This window comes from Erithacus rubecula (genome assembly GCF_903797595.1).
Source record: "Erithacus rubecula genome assembly, chromosome: 4".
NCBI classification, from domain to species: Eukaryota; Metazoa; Chordata; class Aves; order Passeriformes; family Muscicapidae; genus Erithacus; species Erithacus rubecula.
In genome coordinates, this window is record NC_136686.1 from 32253805 (window position 1) to 32278142 (window position 24338).

Here is a 24338-nt window from a genome sequence, read left to right on the forward strand (position 1 = left end):
TTATAGATGCTGACAAAAATAATATACTTAGATCATTTATGATAATGTAGCTGTTTGCAGCATGTTACATCATTAATTAGATAAACAGCAACTTTTACGTCCACACGTTTCATCTGAGAACCTGGGAATTTCTTAAAAGTTTGGGCACTACTGACCTTTAATGAAATGGAACCTTTTTCAAGTAAAAAAATCTGCAGAGAACTGAAAGGAGTATTCACCATTCTTGGTCTACTAAGCTAATGTTGCCTCCTAAAGATGTCTTCCCTACACGATCAAAACTTTCCTGTGAATCACAAACCTCACACAATGTTGACACAGCAGCACCACATAAGGAAGGCTGCTTAGCTGGGTGATGGTGGGACTTCTAGACAATCTTCATAGTATATTTTTTTGCTAGAAAGTATTACTAACAGGTAGGGGCCTATTAGAAAGCCTATAGTGGCTATCTTTACCACATTTCAAAACCTCTTTATAAAGAAATGCAATAAAAGAAAAATGAAAGTGCTCCTCAAAACACCTCTATTGGTCATGAATATTTGCAAGCTCTGCCTAAACCACCTTTAAAAAAAGGCAGACTGCAAATTCTCCTACAACTGTTGACACCAAGGGGCATTTCAAAAGCCAAAATTGCTTGAAAATTCCTCATTGTTCTGCACTGAGAACCAGCAGTGGCAATCTGAGGGAAAAGGCTGTGTCAGACATTATGTCTTAATTGTAACTCTCATATACATGTGTGCAAATAAGTGCATTTAAATTTAGTCACCAGCAGATGGTGGCACATGGAATTTGAAACAAAGTGAAAAAAACACGGATTTGTGATATGCCAAGGCACCATAAAATAACACATCTGGAAACCAAGACCATAAAGCTTTCAGCATGTATAAGCATGCTTCATTTTTCAGCCAGACCTCTAGATTTCCATGATGCAGAAACGGTCAGTAGCAAGCAGGTTTCAAGCACTAACCTTTGAAAATGTGGAAGAGCTTAAAAACCTGCTTTCACTAGACTGCTTTACAGATAAGTGTATTCTAAATTCTCAGTTCAGATGATTGGTTCTCTGACTGTACAACACTTTAGTCTAGCAGATGAACAGGAACTGCCATGTGGCAGTGATCTAATTTTCTCAATTTGACTACAATATTTGACTTCAATATTTTTTTTATCTCTTTGGTCTTTTTTATGTGCTAGACAAAAATTAATCAAAGGCAAGAAGCTGCTACATGCCACTCATTTCCTCAGGCTATAACAGAGCAACCCTCTATGTCACTAGAATGCTGCATATACTGCTTCAAACCAAAACCAGCTCACAAATCGGTGGCAGTAACTCAATTTTTAAGGACTAAAGAGAATTTTCAAAACATTTGAAGATTCTGAGGTAATGCCTGAACACAACTTTTATTCAGTATAACGTAAAATAGTTCAGGCCAGATGTAGCTGTCAGATCTGTTCATCACCTCTATTTATAAAAAATTCTTCATTTTTAAGTAATTGTCAAGACAATGACATCTTCAAGAAAAAACTCTGACATTTGCAAGAATCTTAACATCCAATTGGTTCATCTGGAGCAAATATTTCTAGTGCTTTACTGCGAAGGGTGTGCACAAACAGTTTTTTACCAGAAAGCTTCTTATGAAGGATCTGAGACATATACTTAAGTTCATATTTACAGGCCAACCATTAAAAACCAGAGGACCAAATATCCTCACTGTCCAGATTTCAGGGAATGATAAGTGCTATAAAAGGCAAGGCAAAACCAATCTCTTCACAGCACTCCCATGTCCTAAAGTTAAAATAAATAAAATCATTTACTAATACATACACAAGCAGGTTGTATTTTAAAAATTCTGACATATCAATATCAGATTGTACATGCACTGTTTTATCTTTCCATTTGCACCTGCTGCTTCCTACTACTCTATTCTTTTAACTTGCATAATATGCTGGTTTTGGCTGGGGTAGAGTCAATTTTCTTCATATAGGGCTGTGTTTTGGATTTCTGCTGGGAACAGCATGGATAATACAGATGATTCAGTTATATTGCCAAGAAGTGCTTACACAGCATCAAGACATTTTCTGTTTCTCACATCCTCCCATGAACAGGAGGGATGGAGGCACACAACAAGCTGGGAGAAAACACAGGCAGGGCAGCTGACCCCAACTGTGCAAAGGGATATTCCATACTACATGGAGTCATGCTCAGCAGATAAAGGGTGGGGGGAAGAGGAAGGGGGGCCATGCTCAGAGTTATGGTGTTGGTCTTCCCAAGTCACTGTTACACACTATGGACTAAATACTCCAAGTGGAACAACAATGAACTAGTGCAAAATGAAAAATGCTTTGTCTGGGTAAGTTTCAAAGCCCGCATACCTGAAGTGCTATGAACGTTGGTGAAGGAATTGTCAGAGGCACTGTAGGGCCAGGCACCAGGTGAAGGCAGCGAGGTGTTGAGGGAAGAATTAGACCCTACCAAAGAGAAAAGAGAGAAAAAGAGGAAACCAAGTTCACAGAGTTTCTGTAACAGCATTAAACCTCAAGAGAGCCATGACTGTACCAATGCCAAGCTTTCAGGTGCTCCCAGCCACAGTGCAAAGGTGTGCAGCTTCCTTCCCAGAAAAACACAGATGGTTTGTCTGCTGCCACTGCCACAATCGTGAGTGTCAGAGCGACTTTGATAATCACAGAGCAGATGTTCACTGTTTTACCTGTGGTGTTGTCCCGCAAAAGTTGGTGGTCAGTATCTACAATGGGAGATGTGGCTGTCCCCCCCAGCACACTTCCAGGGGTCACGTAGGGATCAGATTCAGGGTCAATGTTTTGTATACCTTTCCATGGCACTCCTGGTTGGAACTCTGGGGCAGGAGAGAAAAAGGAATTAGATGCAATCAGGGAAATGTTATTTACTAGAAGTAATTGCTGAAGGTATTTTAGGCAGGTAAACAATTCTCTTCTACACTGTTCCTCTGGGGCAAAAAGAAGACTACATGTTAGAATTGCAATCTATTTCACAGGTCCTCCCACAGCAGTAGCTCTGGTGTCATGCGAACACAAGTCTACACTACAAAAAATATGGTACATGGGCATCCAGTATTCTTTTAAGTGCTTCTGCTTTGCTACATTCAGATGAGGTTTCAACAGTTTTAATGAATTCCATACAAGATCTGTAAGATTAGACTCTGTAGATACATTGTGTGTGTACAGAAGCTTTATCAAGGAAAGGCTACCTACCTTAGGAGTTTGGAAACACATTTGACACATCACACTGTAAGTACACACACACTTTATACATTACCTATCAGTACTGAGGTGAGATGCCTTCTGGTAAAAGTAATGTATATACTCATTGACATTCTTCATGCTTTACAATGAGATGGGATATATTTACCATGCTAGACTCCAGGCATGCCAGAATTTTAATACAAGAGGATGAAATATATTAAGTATGAACATACAAAGTCTCCAGTTACTGTAAGAAAGATCAGTAACTTGGGTCCTTCAATGAATAAAGTGTTGTGGTCAGTTCTGGAAGCAGTGGTGCAAAAGTAAAACTGACAAACAAAGAAGCTTCATATACTATGTGACTGTTTATGTGAAAAGAGTACAAGAGTGGCAGATTCATCCCTTGCAGATACAAGTCCAGGATACAAAATTCCCAACCTTAATTTCTGAAATAATTCATAATAGATTATTTGAGTGCAATTAAAGATCCATTATTAAAAGGGGGATTCCAGATGCACTCTGTAGAGTGAAGCAATGTCGGATGAATCTGGCAGGAAGGGTTCATTTCAGTCACCTTTGTAATGAAGAATTACAGTCAAGACTATGACTTTCACAGATAAACACAGAATATGATACTACTGGTTCAAACGATTGCCACAGCAAGGGCAGTATTAGTATTAGACTATGATAATGCACAGGAGAATCTGAAGACGACAAAAGAAATGCCCCACAGTCAGAACTATGGTCCATCTAGTCCAGCATTTTGCCAACAGCAGTAGGAGAAATACCACTAAAGGACAGAACACAAACCTGGCCACTATCTGTGGCCTACTGGCCTCACACTCCCCCAGTAGCCACAGCTGTCTTAACTTAAGATGGCAGAAATACCCACTACCTGCTGGCACCAGGTTGTGAAACTGTTTTTCCATAATTTTATCCACAACTGGCTAGCACCATCTGTCTCAAGAAGCTGTGAAAGCAACACAACACAAAAGCTCACCACTCCTGATAGAAAAAATCTCACATCTATTAAAAATTTATATCCTTTTAATTCTAGTATTTGCACCATGGTTCTAGCATTGCAAAAGTCACAGAATAACAATTCTGCATTTTTCTTGTTCACTGCCTTTACGATTTTATAAACATCAGTTACATCTCCCAGTCTTTAGTAACTCAACAAAATAATCCAGGTATCAAGACTTTGACACTCTGAGCAATCAGCACTGCATCACGGAAGGACTCTGCTCAGCTACTACCAAAATACTGCCATCCCCTGACAAGCAGGACTTCCCATTTGTTAAGGAAGAAGCAACACAGCTCTTGGGTCTACTCAAAATATCTTTTCTGTTCTGAGACAATCTATGAACACCTGGAAATTAGAACTTGCTTGGAGATTAAAAAAAAAAAAAGGAAGCCCAAATCTTCCATCTTTAAAGATTCTGAGAATTGATGAGACTAAAAATTAAGTGAATAGAAGGCCCTAATAAAAAGATAAATATACAAACAAGGCTCCAAGGATCAGGGATATTACTATTTACCATCACATTCCCTCATCAATGTAACGCTGGTCTGGAAAAGCATTTCCTTGAACTTCAGCACACTGACAAATTTCCAAACTGTCCTTTAGGGCTGGTAGTTATTTTCATGCACATTCACCAGCTCCTGTCTACAGACATGCTCTTTTATTTCCAGGCAGCAAAGAAGACATAAAATGCATTTCTCTACTGACATTTGACAGGTCCTCTCAAAAAGTTCAAATGTAAGATTATTGTGAAAACCATGACAGACACATCCAGGCCAATTTGTTTGAAGCAAAATCTTGAATGGAAAAATTACAGTCTAAGTATTACCCAAGTATGCAAGTCTGTGCAACAAAACCAAACTATATAGCTCTCACCAATGCAGCAAAACTTGCTCTCACCTCCAGCTGTGAGATCAGTTTGATTGGGCACCACTTCATTTATCTTTGTGCTGAACAATACTGCTCTCTTGAATGATAGAATTTCTGCAGCAGATGGCATTTAGGAGGAAAATGTGAAAGGTGGAGTCAGGGTGAATGCTGAGTGCTTTCATTTAAAGGAAAAAATGCACCCATGTCAAGAGGTTTTCTCTTGTAAACTCATTTTTGTTGACAAAATGTTAACTTCTTTATCCAACACAGGGAGGAAGAATTTTATCTCCATGCCAGGAACTGACAGTGGACCTCATCTACAAGCTTGCAGAGAAGGACCTAGAGTGTAAAGTCATTTTAGGTCTTCATTCTTCATCAGGGGTGTTGTGTTGGTAAGATAGATCATGATTTCAGATTTCCTTGTTAATGAAGTCCCTAAGTTAGACTGTGAGACAGTTCAAGTTGCTGATAGCTATTGTCCCAGCAGCCTATGGGTCTCATAAGGGAGGAACAGCAATACAGCAGTAACTAAATAAATGTCACACAAGACATGAGGGATGGCATTGAGATCTCAGTGAAATTTTATGTTCAGGATTTGTGAACTTCAGTTATCCTCTCAATCTCTCACAGTGGTGAGGGAGTCAGCAACAAAAAAACTTTACTTATCACTGACAAAGGGACTACAGATATCATTAGGGAAGCTCTAAGATAGCAACAAGGGGTGGAGAGCAGCTATCCAGCTTCTAACAGTTCTGGCACCAAGAACCTTGCCAAAGCCAGTGGCTGCTCCAAAACTTGGAAACATGGCAGAGCTGATTCTCATGTGTGTCTTGTAATATTCCTAGCAGTACTGTGTTTCTCAATGTAATACAGGGGAATGGTGACTGAGGAAACAAGCTCAGCAACAATGAGTCTGTGAGTGAGATCTGGTAAAAGACTACATTTTGGGAGTTTCTGGCATTATGAACAGCAACTCCACTCCAAAAAGCTCCATACTTAACAACCAGGTTGACAGAAGTGTAACACAAATAGACCTGTAGAGAATGCAGTGAGCAGCATGAAAATTTGTGGATGTGCAGATGTTTTGGAGATAACTGATTTTTTAGCTCTGTTAGCTCATCAGAAGATGCTTTTTTGCTGGAGTTAGACACTGAGGGCTTCCCTCAAAAATATTTACTACATTTTCTAGATTTCCTGCAGTTGTATCTGTCACACAGATTCCTAGGTTTTCTGATGCAAGGTCTGTGCTACCGTGCTTTACCCAAGAGATGTACCTGGACTTTTACTTTTTTGTGCTTATGGGGATACACAACAGAGGGTTTGACGTTAGTAATGTTTTCCTGGAATGCAACTGTCTTCCAGAACAAAGCACCCACTATTTGCTGAAGAGCATTGGTGATTAACTGCTGCAACTTCAAGGACCACTCTGTTTAAATGAAAGTTTTATATAGAAAATTGTGTGCATTCAAATATGTATGTACTTTTCCTAGAGAGCTGTCTAGCAGAAACATGAAATTCTGCCAGTGAAAATAGAAAATTAAAAAATGTGCATCAGCCTGCCATCCCAAAAGCAAGTGACTTCTTATCACAACATTGCAACACTCTGCTACCTTCTATGTGACATGAACAAAGGTGGACCACAACAGTGTGGTGTTCCCACCATCACAAAACCACCCTACTTCATATCTTTTTCTGATTTCACACTATCAATAATTTTTAGACTGTGTCAGCCTAATACAGTACAAATAAGCAATCAGTACAAAAGAAGGGAGATGGTGCTGTGTATTACACGAACAAATGTTTTTATGAAAATTTCTGTAAATGCAAAGTCACAAAACCACAGAAGATAGGAGTTCACCTAATAAAAACCAAACATTACTCAGGCAATCCAGCAGTTAGTTCATATTTAGGCCAGCACTTTTTACTGCAAATTCAACATTTATGTTCTACCTTAATGCGGAAGAGATTTCAAAACCAAGATAGGCCAAGCCCCGCAAATATTTTCTTTGCAATGGTTATTTAAATAAGTATGATAAGGAAAGGTTCAGCACATCTGTCCCAAAGCAAGGGCATGACCCTTGCCCTTATGTAATACCTGGAGGCCAGCTGGCATTGCTGGATTTACTTCCAATCTTGTTTGTTGGTGGAGATTTGGCAGGTAACCAACTATCACCAGCAGGGCCTGCATGGCTGCTGAGTGGGTCGCCCTGGATTATGTCAAACTGGTTGTAGGGCGATCCTCCACGAGCCTTTCCAGGGGGCACTATTGCACCTGCAGCATTAAAAACATACATTCACACCTGGCAAAGGTTGAGGTCTTCAAGAGTATGATATATTAACACAAAAAATATTTAAGATGCATACTGGAGAGGCAAGACAGTTTCATCTGAAATATTTCACCTCTGGCAAGATGATCCTATGAGATCATGAGATCAATTTTGGCATTCCCAAAACTCCCCTTCTCACCATTTTTGTGCATATTGGCATCTTGTGAAGCCACAGAGGGCAGCCCTTCCATCATAGTCCACTGCTTAAAGCGGGATTCTGTTCCAGCCTCTTTCCCTCCCACCATGCCATAATCCATGCCACTTGAGCCAAAGCCTGTGAAACAAACAAACAAAACTCCATTGTCATGTTCTGGGTTTTTTTAAAGCATTTTTTAACAGAGAGTAATTGCAATTATAAGAAAAAGATGGGGGAAAAAAAAAAAATCAACAACAGCAAAGGGTATGTTCAAGGGGCATCTTCTAAATAAGTGTGTTAGGTCAGTATGCCATGATATACTTTATTCTTAGATTTGCCTTTTCTCATGTAATGGGAAATAATGCAATTTAATTCAAAGCTGATACTTGCCATAACCTTACTCTAATGCTTATACATAAATCACCAATTTTTGGACCCACACATAAGTGACTAAAACACAATTACCATATTAACAATAAGGAAGCTACAGGCAATGCACCAAACCTCTTCCCCAGAGCACTTACCACCTGAACCGTATCCAGGTATCTGCCCTTTGGTCTGTAAATCTGAGAGACCCACATTCAAAGGATTGGGTACCATGCTGTCTAAATGTGGCTTAGGCCCAACAGGGTGGGATGGTGAATGCTTCATGCCAGGCTGCCTCTGCTGCTGCTGCTGGAGGGCACTCACCATACGAGCAATCTGCAAATGGAAGAAAAAAGCGCTTCATCTATGGTCTACTCTAACATATTCCAGTAAGCAAAGAACAGTGAATTAGAAGAGATGCAAAAGACCCTGCTCTCCATAAAGTGCTATGTGAAGAGAGCAGATGATGTTACTGAAGCCAGCACCATCTCTACTGCAGACTGCATTTCCCCAGCACATTTCATATGATTGACAAAAACAGTGCCACACACCTGTTGCTCCTGCTGTTGTCGCACAGCTTGAGATAACTTTCTCTGGCTCTGTAACAGCTGTTGCTGCTGCTGCTGTTGCTGCTGAAGGAGGAGCTGACAAGCCTACAAGATAAGTGGGGGTGGGAAGAGTGAAAATACAGAGTTCATCAAGTGAAATATAATTGCCAGGAGCTATTCACTAGCAAGCGCTTTGCTCAGAACCCAGGTAAACTGTTTCTCATTCTACTCACTCAAGTAAAATGAATGCATTAGAAGAATGCCACATCCTTCACTTAAATGTTAAATGTCTTCAATTTAACATCGTGCAACAGAATTACTCTTGCCTGCTTTATTACTATCACTATGACTGCAAATCTGAAGAAAACTTGATTAAAAATCAAGCAACTGCTTTCTGTACAAAAAACATAGCTTAGAGTCATTACTAACCCACTATAATCCAAAATAATATGGGCCTATTTGGTTTATCTGCTGCCTTCTAGCAGGACTTCCCTATATAGCAAAGAGAATATACTTGCACAAAATAACACCAGTAAAACAAAACAGAATTAGAATAAGCATAAAAAGCAAACTCTTTCAGCAGACAATTTGCAAATAGTCTTGTCTCACAAGATTACTAGCTACTTACTAATTGAAACTGGGGAATCTGTGGAAGCTGGCTCAGCATGGCAATCTGTTGTGGAGAAAGCTGGGGGCCCATATTGAAAAGACCAGGATTCAAGCCACTGTTGGGAAACTGTTTGAGCATGGAGGCCGAAACCTGCATGGAAACCAGTTAACATATTCTGAACACACTGCTACAAGGAAAAGATGAAGTACAAGTATTTCCATAAAGGAACAAGTATGACACCAATTTTCAATGGTGTTCTAGGAAAGACATTACAGATTTATTAACACATCACATTTAAACATGCACAATCTATAACTTGGGCAGAGTGAATACCTCACTTGATTGACAGCATACAGTACTACATGTGCAGATGCAGACACACACACAAAGGTTCCTCCCCCAACCAATCAGGTGCTGGAGACTGCACTAAATTTAAATGCTGATATATATGCAGCTAACCAGTAATCACAGTACTGCACTATCACATTAAAAACGTACTGCTTGACAAGGGAAAAGAAAGGCATTCAGTCACTGGAGCAAAGAAACAGTGCCTCACAGGAAGAGTTAATCTCTTTGAACATTGAATAAGGTATAGTAAAAGACAGGAGTAGGAGGAGAAGAATCCCCCCATTTCTCCCTGCATTATTGGAGAATTACACAAATACAGTTCAAGAGAATCTCAAGAATTATTCACCAAGGCCAAAGCAAAAGGTAAACTTGTACACTTGGAGACCCTGAGGTCTTAAGATAAAGCTCTGCAATGTAAATGTAACACATAGTCCCTTCATCAAACCTCTCTTTTGGGGGAGGACAGGAAGCACACGACAAGACTACTTAAAAAATTCAGCAACCTGTCACACTTCAGAAACACTTTAAGCTTTCACGTTTATTTGTTCTTTTCAAAATACTTTGCAAAAGCCTATATAAGACATAGGACTCCCAAATCCACTTTTGAGGTTTAAAAATATTGGTAGTGAGCATTTACCATCAACTGCCTTGGAATAAGATAGAATGCTAATGCTTCTGCACTGAGGTTGAAGTACTTTAACTATGAACTTCAATGGTTTTACCTTAGTTAACTTTCCCATTTCTTAATATCAAGTTGAGACTAAGATAGGTGTATCAGTGACCTCAATGACGTGCTCTGAAGGCTGCAGCTCTACTTTTACAAGTAATCAGTTGCCATAAATTCCTTACCTGGGGAGAAAGGAATTGGGGAGGCACTTGCGCCCGGATATTGGGGGAAGGATTTAGTGGCTGCACTGGTGTGTGCATGCCCCTCGATTGTGCTGTGCTGTTTCCAAACAAACCATGATTGCCACCCTATAAAATTAAAGCAGTAGTGAGAAGATGAATCTTGCAGGATAATGGATTTCTATGCTAATAACTATAGATCAGTAACAATGAGATAAGTTACTGACTTAAACAGAGTTCCCTTAAAATGACAAACATTTGGCTAAAATCAATAATATTTTACCTGGGTTAAAACCACTGTACTACATTTTTGAGATGCAGGTAGTTTCTCCTCTATCACTGAAGTGTCATGCCCATCTACTTACTTCAAAACATGACAAATCTAACACTTTAATATTTTGCACTTTATGTACTGGGAAATGGAAACTCGGAGCAAAACAACAAACTAAAAACTCCATTCCATTGACTTAAAAGTATGGCAAGGTTGTTTCAACAAGAATTCTGGTCCCTCCTTTCAGAGAAGACAGGTACTTTTCCTCAGTAGGTTGCTGAGATACCACTCACAAAGGTATTATTTTCTTTGCAGGCCTTTCATTAACTGAAATTTGTATTGTAAAATTCTTTTGCCATGAAAACTTAAAATATTCTGGATTTGGATATTTTCCTTCTCCTTTTCTCCCACTAAATTTGAATAAAATTTTCAAATGAGAGTAAGAATTGAGTGGTTTTTCTTTTTTCAGTGATTTATTTTTTAACACAAGAATACTTACTGTTTTTTAATGGGAAATATTTACTGATATATAAACAACTTCCATAATAAACCCTAATGCATGAAAAAGACCAAAGAAAATTTGTGATTATATTTCACGATTTCAGTCTCTCAAGTAGATGCTTTTGTTACCATTTTTCAAAAAAAGCAACAAGAAATGTTATCAACAGTCTCCTACACTAAGACAGCTACACTGTCTTGCTTCTAAAAGCTGAAGTTCAGACTGCAAATCATCCTTATGTGCCATGAATTTCAGTCCCAAGACACTCAGAATTTCCCATCTCCTGCTGTCCATCAGGATGTCTGTGACCCACAGATACCTGGGGTTCTAAAGAGTGCATTTTGCACTCCTCAGCCATCATTCCCCATTCTACCTGTCCATGCCAGCATTGCTGCACCCCATCTAAGTCCATCATTCTTCCAAACTGAGATTGTGCAAGCCTTCACCAAAACCTTTCCTTGCCTTACATACCAGGATTTCATAAACCCTATTAGAATGCTGTGCATAGTACTCCCACCATTAATACTGTACATCCTCTGCTATCCTTTTGCTCAAAGACAAGTCTCTCCTCCTGCTTCTACACTGGCACTGCCTCATTCACCTGCATAACCCTCCACCTTAAATTATCTTCTTTTTCAGAAGCAGCTCCTAAGCATGCAGGAAGAAAAAAAAAAAAATCTCAAAAGACAAGAGGTTTTATTCTGAAAACAGCTGGCTGGAGTCAACCATACATTAAAATTTTTCGAAGACCCTGAAGCAGCAGTTACACTTTCAGCCTCCTCTGTAACTCTGTAGAGTTCTGTACACTGAGATCAGTAACATGTCTGTAAATTTTGGACTTAATCTGATGTTCAACACTGTGTCACATAGAAACAGAAAGACAACACAAAGAAACACCATCATGTTAGCATATGACTACATAAGTTAGACCAGCTGCAATAATTAGGTACTATTCTTTCATTTCCTAGTATTCCTAAAATATTTTCTTCTAGAATAATGCAAAACATAATAGCCAGAAATTCTTCCAAATTGCAGTTAATCACTTAACTCCTTCCCCACTATTTCCCTTTACACAAAAATACTGCTACTTGAAGAATTTTTAAAGGCTACTAAATCAATCCTTGATTGATTTGAGGAAGGGAGAAGGGAACAGGCACAATGCTAAATCACTGCAACTTTTTACAGGCACATTTCTACATACAACATCTTTGAGTAGAGTCTGAAAAAAAATCAGTATTGGGTTTGATGAGGCAAATCAACAGCCTTGAACTGGGCTTTAAGCCAATATACCACTAACTTCACAACTTTTGAAAAGCACATCTACCTGCTGCTGCACTATCATTTAGGAAGAGACCAACAAAACCAGACAATATGTTCTGATGCTAGGATCCAAAGTGTACTGATTCTCAATTGCCTGAGACAGCTGAAACTTCCATTAACAATTTTAATCTATTCAGCAGAAGAACAAATGCAAGCAACCAACTAAGCAGGATTAAGCCCAGGTTGCAGCCTTATAACAATGCATCTCATAAGTTGGCCTGCTTACTTGTCTAGCAGCGAAGTTTTGGGGACTGAGCCCTGAGCCGATTGCCCCAAGGCCGACGTTGGATAGTGTGGAACCAGAGGGAGACAGCTTGTAGCTGGGAGAAGGGGAGAAGGGAGAGCAGGGAGCCTCATCCCCAAGGCACCCATCTTGATTGGAGAAAGGCAAAGTCAGCTGAAGCAGCAGTTAGCCAACAGCAGGAGTTGGTTAGTGAAGCAACAGAATGCAAGAGGAGAGAAAGAGGGATGGTGAGTGACTAGGAAGAAGCAAAGTTAATTTGTAATAGCAGTTACAAGGACAAAACTTCTGATTCAAACGATCGCTTGACAATTAAGATTTTGGTCCAAGGAGATAATCTTTAAGTTTTCTTTTTAAAAATACATTTTGAACTTTCATGAAATTAGTTTCTGATAGTGGCTATTACCACTACAGAGGCAAACAAATCTTGAATGAATTCCTAAGGTTAGCACACACCTACAAGCATAATTTGTTAGGAAACACATGAGCTTTGCTCATGGTATTTATTAATTATGCCACCAGAGGGAGTTGACAAAACTGCTTTTTGACTCATGATATCAAAATGGAGGAGTTAAAAAATTCCTAGACAGTTAACACGCCTTCAGAATTTTTAAACCAAATTTGTTTTCCATTTTACATGTGATAAACTGTATCTAAAAAAAACCCAAAACAGCCCTAGAGCATTCTGAATCTATTGGACACTCTCCAATTCATAATGTGAAGCAATTAATATTTGATAATAACAGTGAAAGCTTCTGTTTAAAATAGGCAAGAATATGAAAGAAACACTACCATAACACACAACAGATGCCACAGAGAAACAGATGTCATACAGAGGCTTACAGGACATGGACATACAGCGTAAAGGGTTGTGGAATTTAGAAAGGGTGTTTCCAATAAATGCCAGACACAAAATAAGAAAAAAAATTCAGAAGACTGATTACTTATATTTACTTAGATGTCAACCTTTTTTTTTTTTTTTTTTTTTTTTTTTTTACAGTAGATGACTGTAGTTAGTAGCCAAAAGATCATGATGAAACCTATAATGAATTTCATTGCTACTGGTAGTTTACCCTTCCAAGAAAAGAGAAAGAAATTTCTGTCTACATCAAAAACAGTCTATTCTAGAATAAAAAGCCTCACTCTCCCCAGTTTAGTTTGTCTATGCACACCTGACTCTTGTTTCATACACAAATTCATTCTACCAATAAAACTACCTCACACCTTTTACTACTGAGCTCATTCAGGGTTATTCAATTTTTAGCACCTGCGGAAAGCTAGGATAGAAACTGGGATCATGAACATAGAGCTTGATATTAATTTATCTAAAGATATTTCTCTCACCTTCTCAAAATAAGGCCCACTGTCTGTGGTTCCCATGTCTTTGGAATTAGGTGGACGGAACCCAGATCGATCCTTTCTCATCATGTCATTAAAATCCCCGAGATTCACGGCTCGTTTATCTACCTCAAACTTCTTATCTGGGAGACCACCTGTAAAAAAAAAAAAGAAATTAGTGCAAATAATCTCTACCATGTTTCATGACAGCAGGTTCACAGTCAAAGAAATAATCTCTAAGATCAGGGTATAAATTACATCTGTCTTATAATTTAGCATAGCCACAGTTGGTATTAAAAGTGTTGAAAAATTAATGTAGGAAGTTCCATTTAACACTGAACATGCCCATTTACTTTACAGACTTTAATGTGAAGTATTTCTCACAATTTATGTACAGATATAAACATACACTTTTTATCTAATTATGTTAATTAATACCTAGTTCTCTATGTCTCCCAAAACCTGCACTGTTAGTTTTTGGGGTTCAGTATGTAGGAAGACCACTATTTAAGTTCTCCATGTATCCTACTTAGTCACTACTGAGAAATTCTTTGAGATAATTTTAAAAATTTGGTCACATGCACACAGTTTGGTCAAAATTCTCCTACAGTCACATGAACTTAACTCCTGAACACAAGACATCAACTGGTATATTGTAACTTCAGACCAGCAATCTCCCTCAGCCTGTACACGAAAACACAACCAGTAACACATTTCTGAAATACCCCCTTAAAGTCTCTTGCCACTATTTAGTCAGTAACCTGGTGGAGTATGAGATGTCAATAACAGATGACCAAACTGAAAGATACACAGGCAACAAGACATGAACTTTTTCTAAAAGCTTTATCAACAGCTGAAGAACTGACTGGAACTTTCTCTACCTTACACACTGAACTGTTGCCAAGTAAGAATTTTTTGGGTCATATGTGGCAGCTGTAAGCTATCAGATGCATATTGATATGTTGGAGTAGATGGAAAACATCTTCAATTTAAAATATGGATGTGATAGAAATGAGCTTTACTGGTATTTTTAGTTTTAAAGAATACTCTTTAGTTAGTAGCACAGATGGTTTTTCCAAGAACTGTTTTAAAAACACGTTAGCACAATTAAGAAGAAAATCTGTGACTTTTCCAAAGGAAGTTGGTGATAGATAACCTACCCTACCACTGACACAACACTAAACCTTTAATCAGAGCAGACAGCTAATCACTTGAACACCTTCAAGACAGCACTCCTTGAAAAAAGTTCACAAATCCAGCATCTCTTCTTAATGCCTAATCCAAATCTATTAATATTCACAGCTATGCTACTGTCAAGAAGCTATGAAACTGACCACTAATTGCATGGGTTTTTCTTAGTGCACAGCTTTCAAAGCTTATCCAGCTTCATCCCCTCAGATGCCTTGAACATCATTTATCACAAACCACTTGACAAATAACCTACGTATCTTAGCTTTTAACTGGAGTCATACTGACCTGGATGAGCTTGTGATTCTCTGATCCCTTTCTTAACATATCCTGAAAGCTACAACTGGCTCTGCAAAAGCAGTCACCAAGTGTCACCCACAGCTGAGTGCTGTCAATAGCTACATCAAACCACTGCACACAATGTGCTACTAAAAGGCTCATGTGCTCTAATTCCACACAGGAAGCCCTGGCCATTAGTTGCTTGAAAAGAAACTGAAAGCGAGGCATAGTTGCATCACTGTCTGAAATGAAACTGGGTCAATGCCAACACAAGATGACTAAGCCACAGAAACACCCTTCTGTGCCTCTGGTTATCCTGATGATCCAATCAGCTCCTCAAACATTACTGAATGATGCCTTGTAAAATACACAGAGTGCTAAAAGAGCACCTCTGAAGGCTTGAAGCACAGATTTGCATGTCACTTAGTGCTGAGGCAGCTGCTCAAACTTCAGTACAAACAAGGCCTCACTGAGAGAGATGATTGCATTCCTTAATCCCATTCACAGGAAATTCTAATGCAACCTTGAAAGGTGTCGTGTGAGTCTTGTCTTTTGAACTGGTCAACTAAAGCTATAAATAATACAGAGGGCTAAAGAACAGCTTTACCTTATGCAGTACAGACAACTGTCAAAATGTGAGAAGTTTGAATTAACCTCTACAGTAGGCAAAACCACTTGTGTATGAATAAATATAAAGCCCTGAACAGGTTACACGTTAAACCCTCTTAATAAAAAAGACCCTAGCAGTTCTTGGATTTTTTCCCCACTATTAAGAGTTGAGAAAAACACTGAAAAATGCAAAATCGAGCAGGGATTTGGAAGAGGACATTCACTCCCTAGTGTGGGGGAAAAAACTTCTATTAAATACATCTCCCCCACCACATGCACAGAGTTTAAAGAAATAGAAAACTGAATTCCATACAGAATTATGTAATGTGATCCTGCATTAGGAGGTAGGAGACACAAACTGCTACTGAGCAAAGTTACCCAAAACATTCACCAAGAGATGCAACATGGTGAAAACAGATACACTCAGTAGGGTAACCCAAATGGAGAAACCATACAGATTTTATACCTTTACCATAAATTTACATCATCCAAGCAATCACATGCACTTAGATATTTATTTCATCTGAATGCTACATAGGTTACAGCTTTGTAACATATTTACAATAGCCAGCTGCACAAATTACATTTGAGTAAATAGAAATTTTAAAATAATTTCTCAGTATTTAGAGGCGATTTGAGAGTTCTCTGATTTGCAGAAATTTTAACTAATACATTAAAAAAAAAAAGGTGATTGTCAAATAGGGAAAAAGAAAATACAAAACACTAAGTGGTTCTGACAAGCTACTTGACTGCAGCAAACTTTGTACCTTACAGAATAGGAGATATTTCAATGGGGAAAAGACAAGCTATCCATTAAAGAGATTTGATAGAAGAAGAAAAGAAGTACATCTGCCTCAGATGTTATCAATCCATCTCTTTTCTGTCTTTGTCAATAAATAAAAGTATTACTCTAGCAATTGAAATAAAGGGAACACACTGTTCAAACAAGAGGACTAATACCAATATAGTAAGAATTACTGACAGGGCATGATGATCAGAGCCAAGGTGCTCCAAGCATACCACAGCCAAAGTTTCCTTTGACATATGTGCACAAGCACACATTTATCCATAAACTAGAACACATCATGTTGGCATTTATCTGTCAGAAGAACATGGTATGCTGGAATTTTGAGTGAAAACCAGTTGAAGAACAAGCCTACCCTACCTCATAAGTAAGTCCAACTTTTACAAGTCAGCAGTTGACCTGGGCTGGGCAAAACAACTTACATCTTTCCACAATCAAATGTCACAAGCAACAAATGCAAAACTGCTAAACACAGAAGTAACAGAAAAGCCTACAAAGATCTGTTACATTCTCAGTCTTTGAAACAGAATACAAGCCCTAATAAATGGCTCCGCCTAAGATCACAGGATGCCACCATTAATGGGCACACTAAAGTTAAAGAAGTGCAACAGATCAAGATAAAAGATGCAGCCTTTTTGCATCCTTTCACGGGATATTCTGAGCGGCAGTCACGTGTCCTCAGAAGCCCTGATGTCCTTAAGGTCCTTGAAAGTTCAAAAAGATCCTACAAAGAACTAAGAGAGCCATAATCAACATAATCCAGGGTACCATCCTCTTCATTTGTACATGCTTAGATCTGTTTATTACCAGCAGCATCTGAAGGCAGGTGAGAACTGAACACCCATGAAGAATACTGATCTACACCTAGACATTCTTTAGAGAAGCATAGTAAAATCAGAGCCTGAATTCCAGAGAGGATCCATGAGGCCGAACTGGAGAGATCAAAAAATTGTTGCCTTGCACAGAACTGAACTGTACCATAAAAATAAACATTTTTATCACCTCTTACTTAGATCCTTAGCTACTTCAGAGGAAAACAGCAATTTTAGGAAAAATGAACAACTGAATCCTCTATGAAGTGTGATAGAAATTTAAGAATGCAATGGATTCTAAGTTGAGAGACACTGCATCTGGCTGGACTGTATTAGAACACCAAACCCAGGCCTGGTAGATTCAAGTTTTGATAACCACAGCTCTACATTTGGTACCACACAGCCCATCATACTTAAGCTGTATAGCAATTGTAGTGAAGCTATCCAGAACATAAAATCTACTGAAAATAAATTTGCAATAGCCTGAAGTACGGAACTGAAGAAATCAATGATAGAAATTTTTTTTCCCCCTCACATCACCTACAGGAAGCTGTAGTAAATGGGATGTCCTACTGGCAGGAGGGAAAATAGTACTCTTCCACCAAATGAAAAAGGTTTTCACTTTCTTGAAACAGTAACAAGGAATACAAACATAAATATTAAAACAGTATTAAAAAGATGTCTCTGTCCCAAGTTATAGCTCTGCTCTGTACAGGTATACATTCCAATCTTGCACACGAGAATCCAAAGCTTACAGATGAGACAGAAGATGCTTTTTACTCTACTCTTATATTATGAGGAGTGCTAAAACTGAGGATCAAACCCTTCCACAGAGTACAGCATGTCATCCTCATAAAAATACTCCACATGATCTCACATCTCAAATGCACTGAAATTAAAACATACGCACCTACAGACAAGTCCATCTTACTGCCTGGAATGTCGTCAGTTTGACTCTGGGGGAGAAAAAAAACCAAACACAGTTCAATTCTGACTTCTATTCAATGCTGAGAAATATTTCAGAAAGGTGGAATGCAGGAAGAACATTCTTGTGACAACGAAAACTGAACACAAGGGTTTCTGCTATCACCCTGGACACACCTTGCCTCACCCCCCTAATGCTGTGTGGCACGTTTACCCTTATGAAACCAGACACACAAAAGCACCAACAGAGAAAGATGGACACAGAACTGCTCCATAAATGAACCTCTGGCCTCGTGTTCCAGTGGTGGAGTGACAAAACACTGAAAACAGTGGCCAAAATGCTCATCCTCATGACCTGTCATGACATCAAATCTTGAAATGTGCTGCCACAGGATTCCTCAGTTGGCAGTCTGGGACAGGGTGTTCCCACAGCTTTCAGAAGCATCTACTGCCTAGTAAACTGAATTAGAGCTCCCAGCCAAAAGACATTGCAAATTAATCCTAAAGCATGCCAGTGTCAGCTAGTGTAGCCCTGGACTTCTCACACAAACTTGGTATTGTTATCTTCTGCTAGCCAGCATTACATAGTATTCCTGCTTCACAGGATGATAACTGGCACAATATTCAGCAAAATATTTTACAATTTGTCAGAAGTTCCTAAAAACTTACATATAATTATTTTTTAAGTACTTCCCTACAGCTTTGTTTTTTTCTCAATTATGCGATATTTATTTATTCATTCTACCAAACAATCTTTACTTATGGATTCATAATAAACCCTTTTTTTTTTTTTTTTTCCTAAAAAGACCCTGCTGTTCTTCAAATGTAAATTCAGCCAAGACACAGAGCTGTAAATCTTCTTTTCTGATAGGTGGCTGAGATTCAGAATGAATACCTTGGACTTATCACAGATGTCTGACAATACAGGCAGCAGCCTCTAGCTTGAGTACTCTAAACAGCATGTTATGAAAATAAAACTTAAAAAAACCCAAACCCAAAAACAAAGTAACAAAAAACAACCCACATCAAAACCCCCTTGCCCCAAAACAAACAAACAAAGTAAGAAAAAACACATCCTCCTCCCAAATCTATTACTTGAAAGGAAACTGCAACCTCAGAGCAGGAGCTATCATAAAGTAACTTTGGGAATCTAAGTAGATTTGGGAAAAGTAGTGTCACTTTTATTAGCATTTTATTAGTATTAAAGTAGATTTAATTTTTTTGAGAAGCTCTTCTGACCCAGCTACTACAGGCTTTACAATCAACATCCTAGCATAGCAGATGCAGATAAATAACTGTGAAACAGTTTATCTTTTGACTTGTTTAAAGCTTACAGCTTTTTTAACAAAGTTTAACTTCCTTCAAATAAAAAAAAAAAATACTTACTAGCAAGCCCATATTTGAAAACTGTTTGGATAAAGGGTTCATCCATGAATCACTATTTCCTCCTTTTAATGCACACTGAAAATAAAAAAAGGGGGAAAAAAAAAGAAAAAAGAAAAATATTTTTAAGAAACTTCTTGATTCTTTAAATTCTCCATTATCCTTGAGATGTGTATGTTTAAAACGAAAATTCTGGTATCAGAGAAATTAATCTCCTGAAAAAAATTACCTTAAGTATTTACCTATTTGGAAACATTTACCCAATACTGTGTCTTGTACAATTGCTCACTGTTACATATTCCAAGCTGGCTGAACATTGTCATGTAGAATGTTTATCGCCCCTTCAGTTTCACTCTGCAATCTGGAAAGCTTTGTGAATATAGTTAATTCTTTCCTCTGTTACAGTTCAATACATTCTTTATTCCAGTGCACACAGAGGAAGATTTCTTCCTTGCTTTTTTCCCTTTAGCATAGTGCCTCTTGCACAGGCACTGTGCTGACCAGGGTCTTTCTTCAGCCTTAGTGTAACTTACAGATCACCAAAACCAATACTAACACAGTTCAACAGTGAAAAATTTTTCAGTTGTTTTGGTGGTTAGAATAAAAAAAGCTTTAAGTGAGAAAAAAGTCCCTGAGAATAATTTCTGTAGAACAAGAATTATATAACTCCATACCATATCACAACAGTATTTCCACCTCTTAGGAAACTGCTGTGCCCTGCCTTTTGAGCCTGCCCTACCTACTTCACCAGAAGCAGACACAGTATAGTCCTTCTAATATTAATACAGTAACAAGGTTACTGTAATAAAAAACTTCAATGCAAACAAACCTTAGAAAGAAATTTACTCAGGACTACAGCCAAGCTCCTGCTCTTGTTTGAGGCCAAATGTCAACAACAACAAACATAAATCAGACATAAATCCAACAGTTAGAAAATAAGAAATTCATGTGCCATAAGTACTGTGGAAACCAAACTTCAGCAGGCTATGCATGAACAACAGCAGCCTAATAGGAAGATGTGTCAGCAAGAGAAGAGAAATAGCCTTGGGATACTTATTTTCATTTAGTAATGGCTGTGCAGCTTACAAACCAAATAAATTTGTCACCTACTGGAAGATTAATTAATCCTAACAGGTGTAATATTTTAAAGCAAATCCAAAAACCTCCCATTTTTTCACACTAGTTTAAGAGGCATCTTCCTGTAACTCTGCAAAACCTTCTTAAAAATAACTATATAATGTTTTAACATATCAGTCAGACTGTTTTCAGACAACACAGTAGTAATGAATCATTCAAGCATTTTACCTTCATTTGTGTTTTCTTTCCTCCTTGTCCCCAGCTTGTTGAGTTGTGGGAGGAACTGCTTCCCTGAGAGCCTGCTGTGTTCCAGACTCCTCCCTCCTCCTCCTCTTCCCAGCTGGAATGACGTGTTCCTGTCACTGGCCCATCACTCTCTCCCCAGCCATCTTGCATAGATTTAGAACCTTCAGAAAAAGGAAAAAAAAAAAAAAAAAAAAGCTCAAAAGCAGTCTACAATACCATGCAGCTGGTGATGTGGCACTGCAACGTTAGCTGAGATCATCAGAATCCCAAAGGAACTAGAAAAAAAAAGAAATAAAAAATGTGTCTTCCTCTAACAGCTGCAAAAACTTGTGCATGAATCCCAAAACCCAAGAGATTTGGTGGCATGTTCTCATGTCATGTTTTGCAACTATTTTAAAGAAATGTCAAACCTTTAAAGATATAATAGCAATAGGGACCTCTTATGAAGGTACAGCTGCATTTAAAAGGCAACCTATTATTTCCAAATTAAAGCCTTCAAAGCACTCTCAAAAACTAGGGGTGCTGAAGCCTCTGTTTCAGGTGGTTCATCAATTATTTCCTCTCCCACTTCAAAACCTTAATACTCTCTTGTCCTACACTCTTCCACAAAATTACAGAAACAAAACAACTTTCAGGAATAACAACTAAGTAGAACCTGAAGGCAAGGATCTGACATTGTCCTCTGGTACAAGCAACATCAAAAGCACTTTAAAGCAAAACAAAACAAACCCAAAAATAAACCAAACAAATAAAACCCCTCCTCTACTACAAATTCTATTCCTAACAATGTAACTAAAGAGACTTGCAGAGCTGTTCAAGTACATTAGAAAGCTACAACCCCTTCAACTGCATCAGTTCAGACTTTTCTCTGCTGGCTTCTTTTCCTGCTGTTACTCTCTAGCATTGTCATGAAACTTGGAATTCTAACCCTTACTGACAAGCTATCAGGAGACCAAGTCCTCATCTTGTCCACTATCCAACTGTTCTTCCTGCTTCAATTCTTCATTCTGCACATTTATTCCTGTATTTATTTAGTATTTATCTACTTTAAAAAAGATTCCCACGATCATTATTATCTCCTTTGCAATAACAATTTTTTTAATTCTCTGAAGTTTGAGTGAGGAAATCAGGAATAAAGACATTAACATAAATAGCAGAAAGTCTGAATATAAAAAATGTCAGGAATTGCAGTTTGTCTACCATGGGGATCTCTACCCTGACCATAATGAAAATAAGTACAGCATTTTATAGTGGTTTAAGAGATACCTTAAAATACATTATAAATAAACCCTCAGATACTTCAGTTGAGACACCTTTTTAAAGTCTGTTCAATTGAGTACTAAAACTGAGGGCTGCTTAAGAAACATGCTGGTCCAACTGCAAAAAATCTACCTCTTGGCCCTTTAATTGTGCCACTTACACAGAAAAGGCTACATTAAATTATTACGACTGCAGAGTCAAGAACACAATCTGGAAATGTTATACTGGGTAGTCCCTGCAGCTTTAATTTATTTCTGGTGACAGTGCTTAAATATATACTATAATACTACATGACCAGAGATTATTTTTCTGCACTGACAACTCTCTAGGACTCTTGAACATGAATCTGGACAGTGATGTAAAGATGACTTGTCTGCATGACACGAGCTAATTTTTTTGCATTTGTTGAGTAAGAAGGTACCAAAAACTCTAAAACACAAATGAAATGTTCAAGATCTAATAAATAAATAAATAAATAAATAAATAAATGTATATATGTATGTATGTATATATATATATGTATGTATGTAACAGAAAACTGAATTTGTTCCTATTTCTGACAGAATATTTTCATGCAATGCTGGCAGAAGTACATAAATCTACTTTTTAAAAAAGGTAGATACTGATCTGTACTTCCTTCTTTGGCTCCAAACTGATTTTTTTTCTTTTCTGGTCACAGTCAGTATCCTGACCCTAGATTTTGCTCTAGAGCTGGGGACAGCTCACATGCAGAACAGCATGAACAGGTTGCAGTTCTTTGATTATGGCACATATACAGACCTCTACAGGCCAGTGACCATGTATAATCTTGAAAGACAGTATTAAGCATTAGCCAATCACCAGAATTTTCAATGATCAGTTTCAGAAGTTCTGATTTTGGCCATATTTAACTATCTTTTTATAGATAAAAGAAGACAGCCATCTAAAATCAGCTTAGCATCCTAAAATGCCAAGTCTGTGTGGCAGGCATGGGAAGCCTGTCATCCACAAAAGCCTGCTATAATGATAGCTATGCAAGCAATGACTTTTTGTTTCAGAAAAGGCAAAATTATTTAATTGGGGTGGGAGGAAGGGAGAATGACCCAACAACAAACTATCTACACAGCAGTTCATTTCAAACAATTACATGTTGCAAAAGCAACTTCTGCACTGGAAACAGTATTACAGTGGCACAATCAAGTCAAGTTCAGTAACACTTGTGTATCATCAACAGTTCCTACAGGAAACTTCCAAATGTTACTGACCTTGGCAATAACATCGCTTTTGTTTGTTGCTTTTTCCTTAAAAAGAATGAAATAAAAATTATGTAAATGACTTGCATCATCAAGCATAATATCCACAAAAACTCTTAATACAGCAAAATTTTAAATTTGAAGTCAATTTTCAAAGTACTTCAATATGAAAGTATTTCAATATTCATGAAAGATACTGCAGTAGGCATTTAGGTTATACTACAAAGGGCAGTTCTTAAGAGTTAAATGTTTTCTCACTTATACAATTAAAAAAAAATCAATTCAAAGCCAAGTTGCATTACCAAACCATAGATAACCACCATGTAATGGCCTCCACAGTGAAATTTGCCAGTACTGTGCATGTCTTTGCCTGATATCATCAGAAAAATTGACCTATCGTGCAACAAGTAGGCAGCTAGAGAAAAAAATACACATTTCCTTACTGTGTTTCAGTGCTTCCAGAATCAGACCTGCTCATTTAATTGCTTAGTTAGGAAATTTTTTACTATGTTAAAAGACAAAGTTTCAGTCATTTACAAACACTTAATACTCACCCATCAAAATCC

General features: G+C 38.0%; 1 protein-coding gene across 16 annotated transcripts in view; it reads right to left on the reverse strand.

Moving 5' to 3' along the window:
• Positions 1–24338, reverse strand: part of TNRC6B (trinucleotide repeat containing adaptor 6B) — a 133236-nt gene that overhangs the window by 16135 nt on the left and 92763 nt on the right. For 14 of the 16 annotated variants that reach the window (XM_079304661.1, XM_079304660.1, XM_079304659.1 and 11 more), the window contains 12 exons: positions 21263–21441; positions 19961–20035; positions 18561–18606; positions 13964–14112; positions 10292–10417; positions 9113–9244; positions 8488–8589; positions 8095–8272; positions 7574–7708; positions 7203–7379; positions 2703–2849; positions 2368–2463 (listed from right to left, as the gene is read on the reverse strand). In XM_079304661.1, the coding sequence (XP_079160787.1) occupies positions 2368–2463; positions 2703–2849; positions 7203–7379; positions 7574–7708; positions 8095–8272; positions 8488–8589; positions 9113–9244; positions 10292–10417; positions 13964–14112; positions 18561–18606; positions 19961–20035; positions 21263–21441 (1542 nt within the window). Of the gene's footprint in view, positions 1–2367; positions 2464–2702; positions 2850–7202; positions 7380–7573; positions 7709–8094; positions 8273–8487; positions 8590–9112; positions 9245–10291; positions 10418–12604; positions 12776–13963; positions 14113–18560; positions 18607–19960; positions 20036–21262; positions 21442–24338 lie in introns of all 16 variants that reach the window. The other 2 variants (XM_079304658.1, XM_079304651.1) reach the window with 2 other exon arrangements.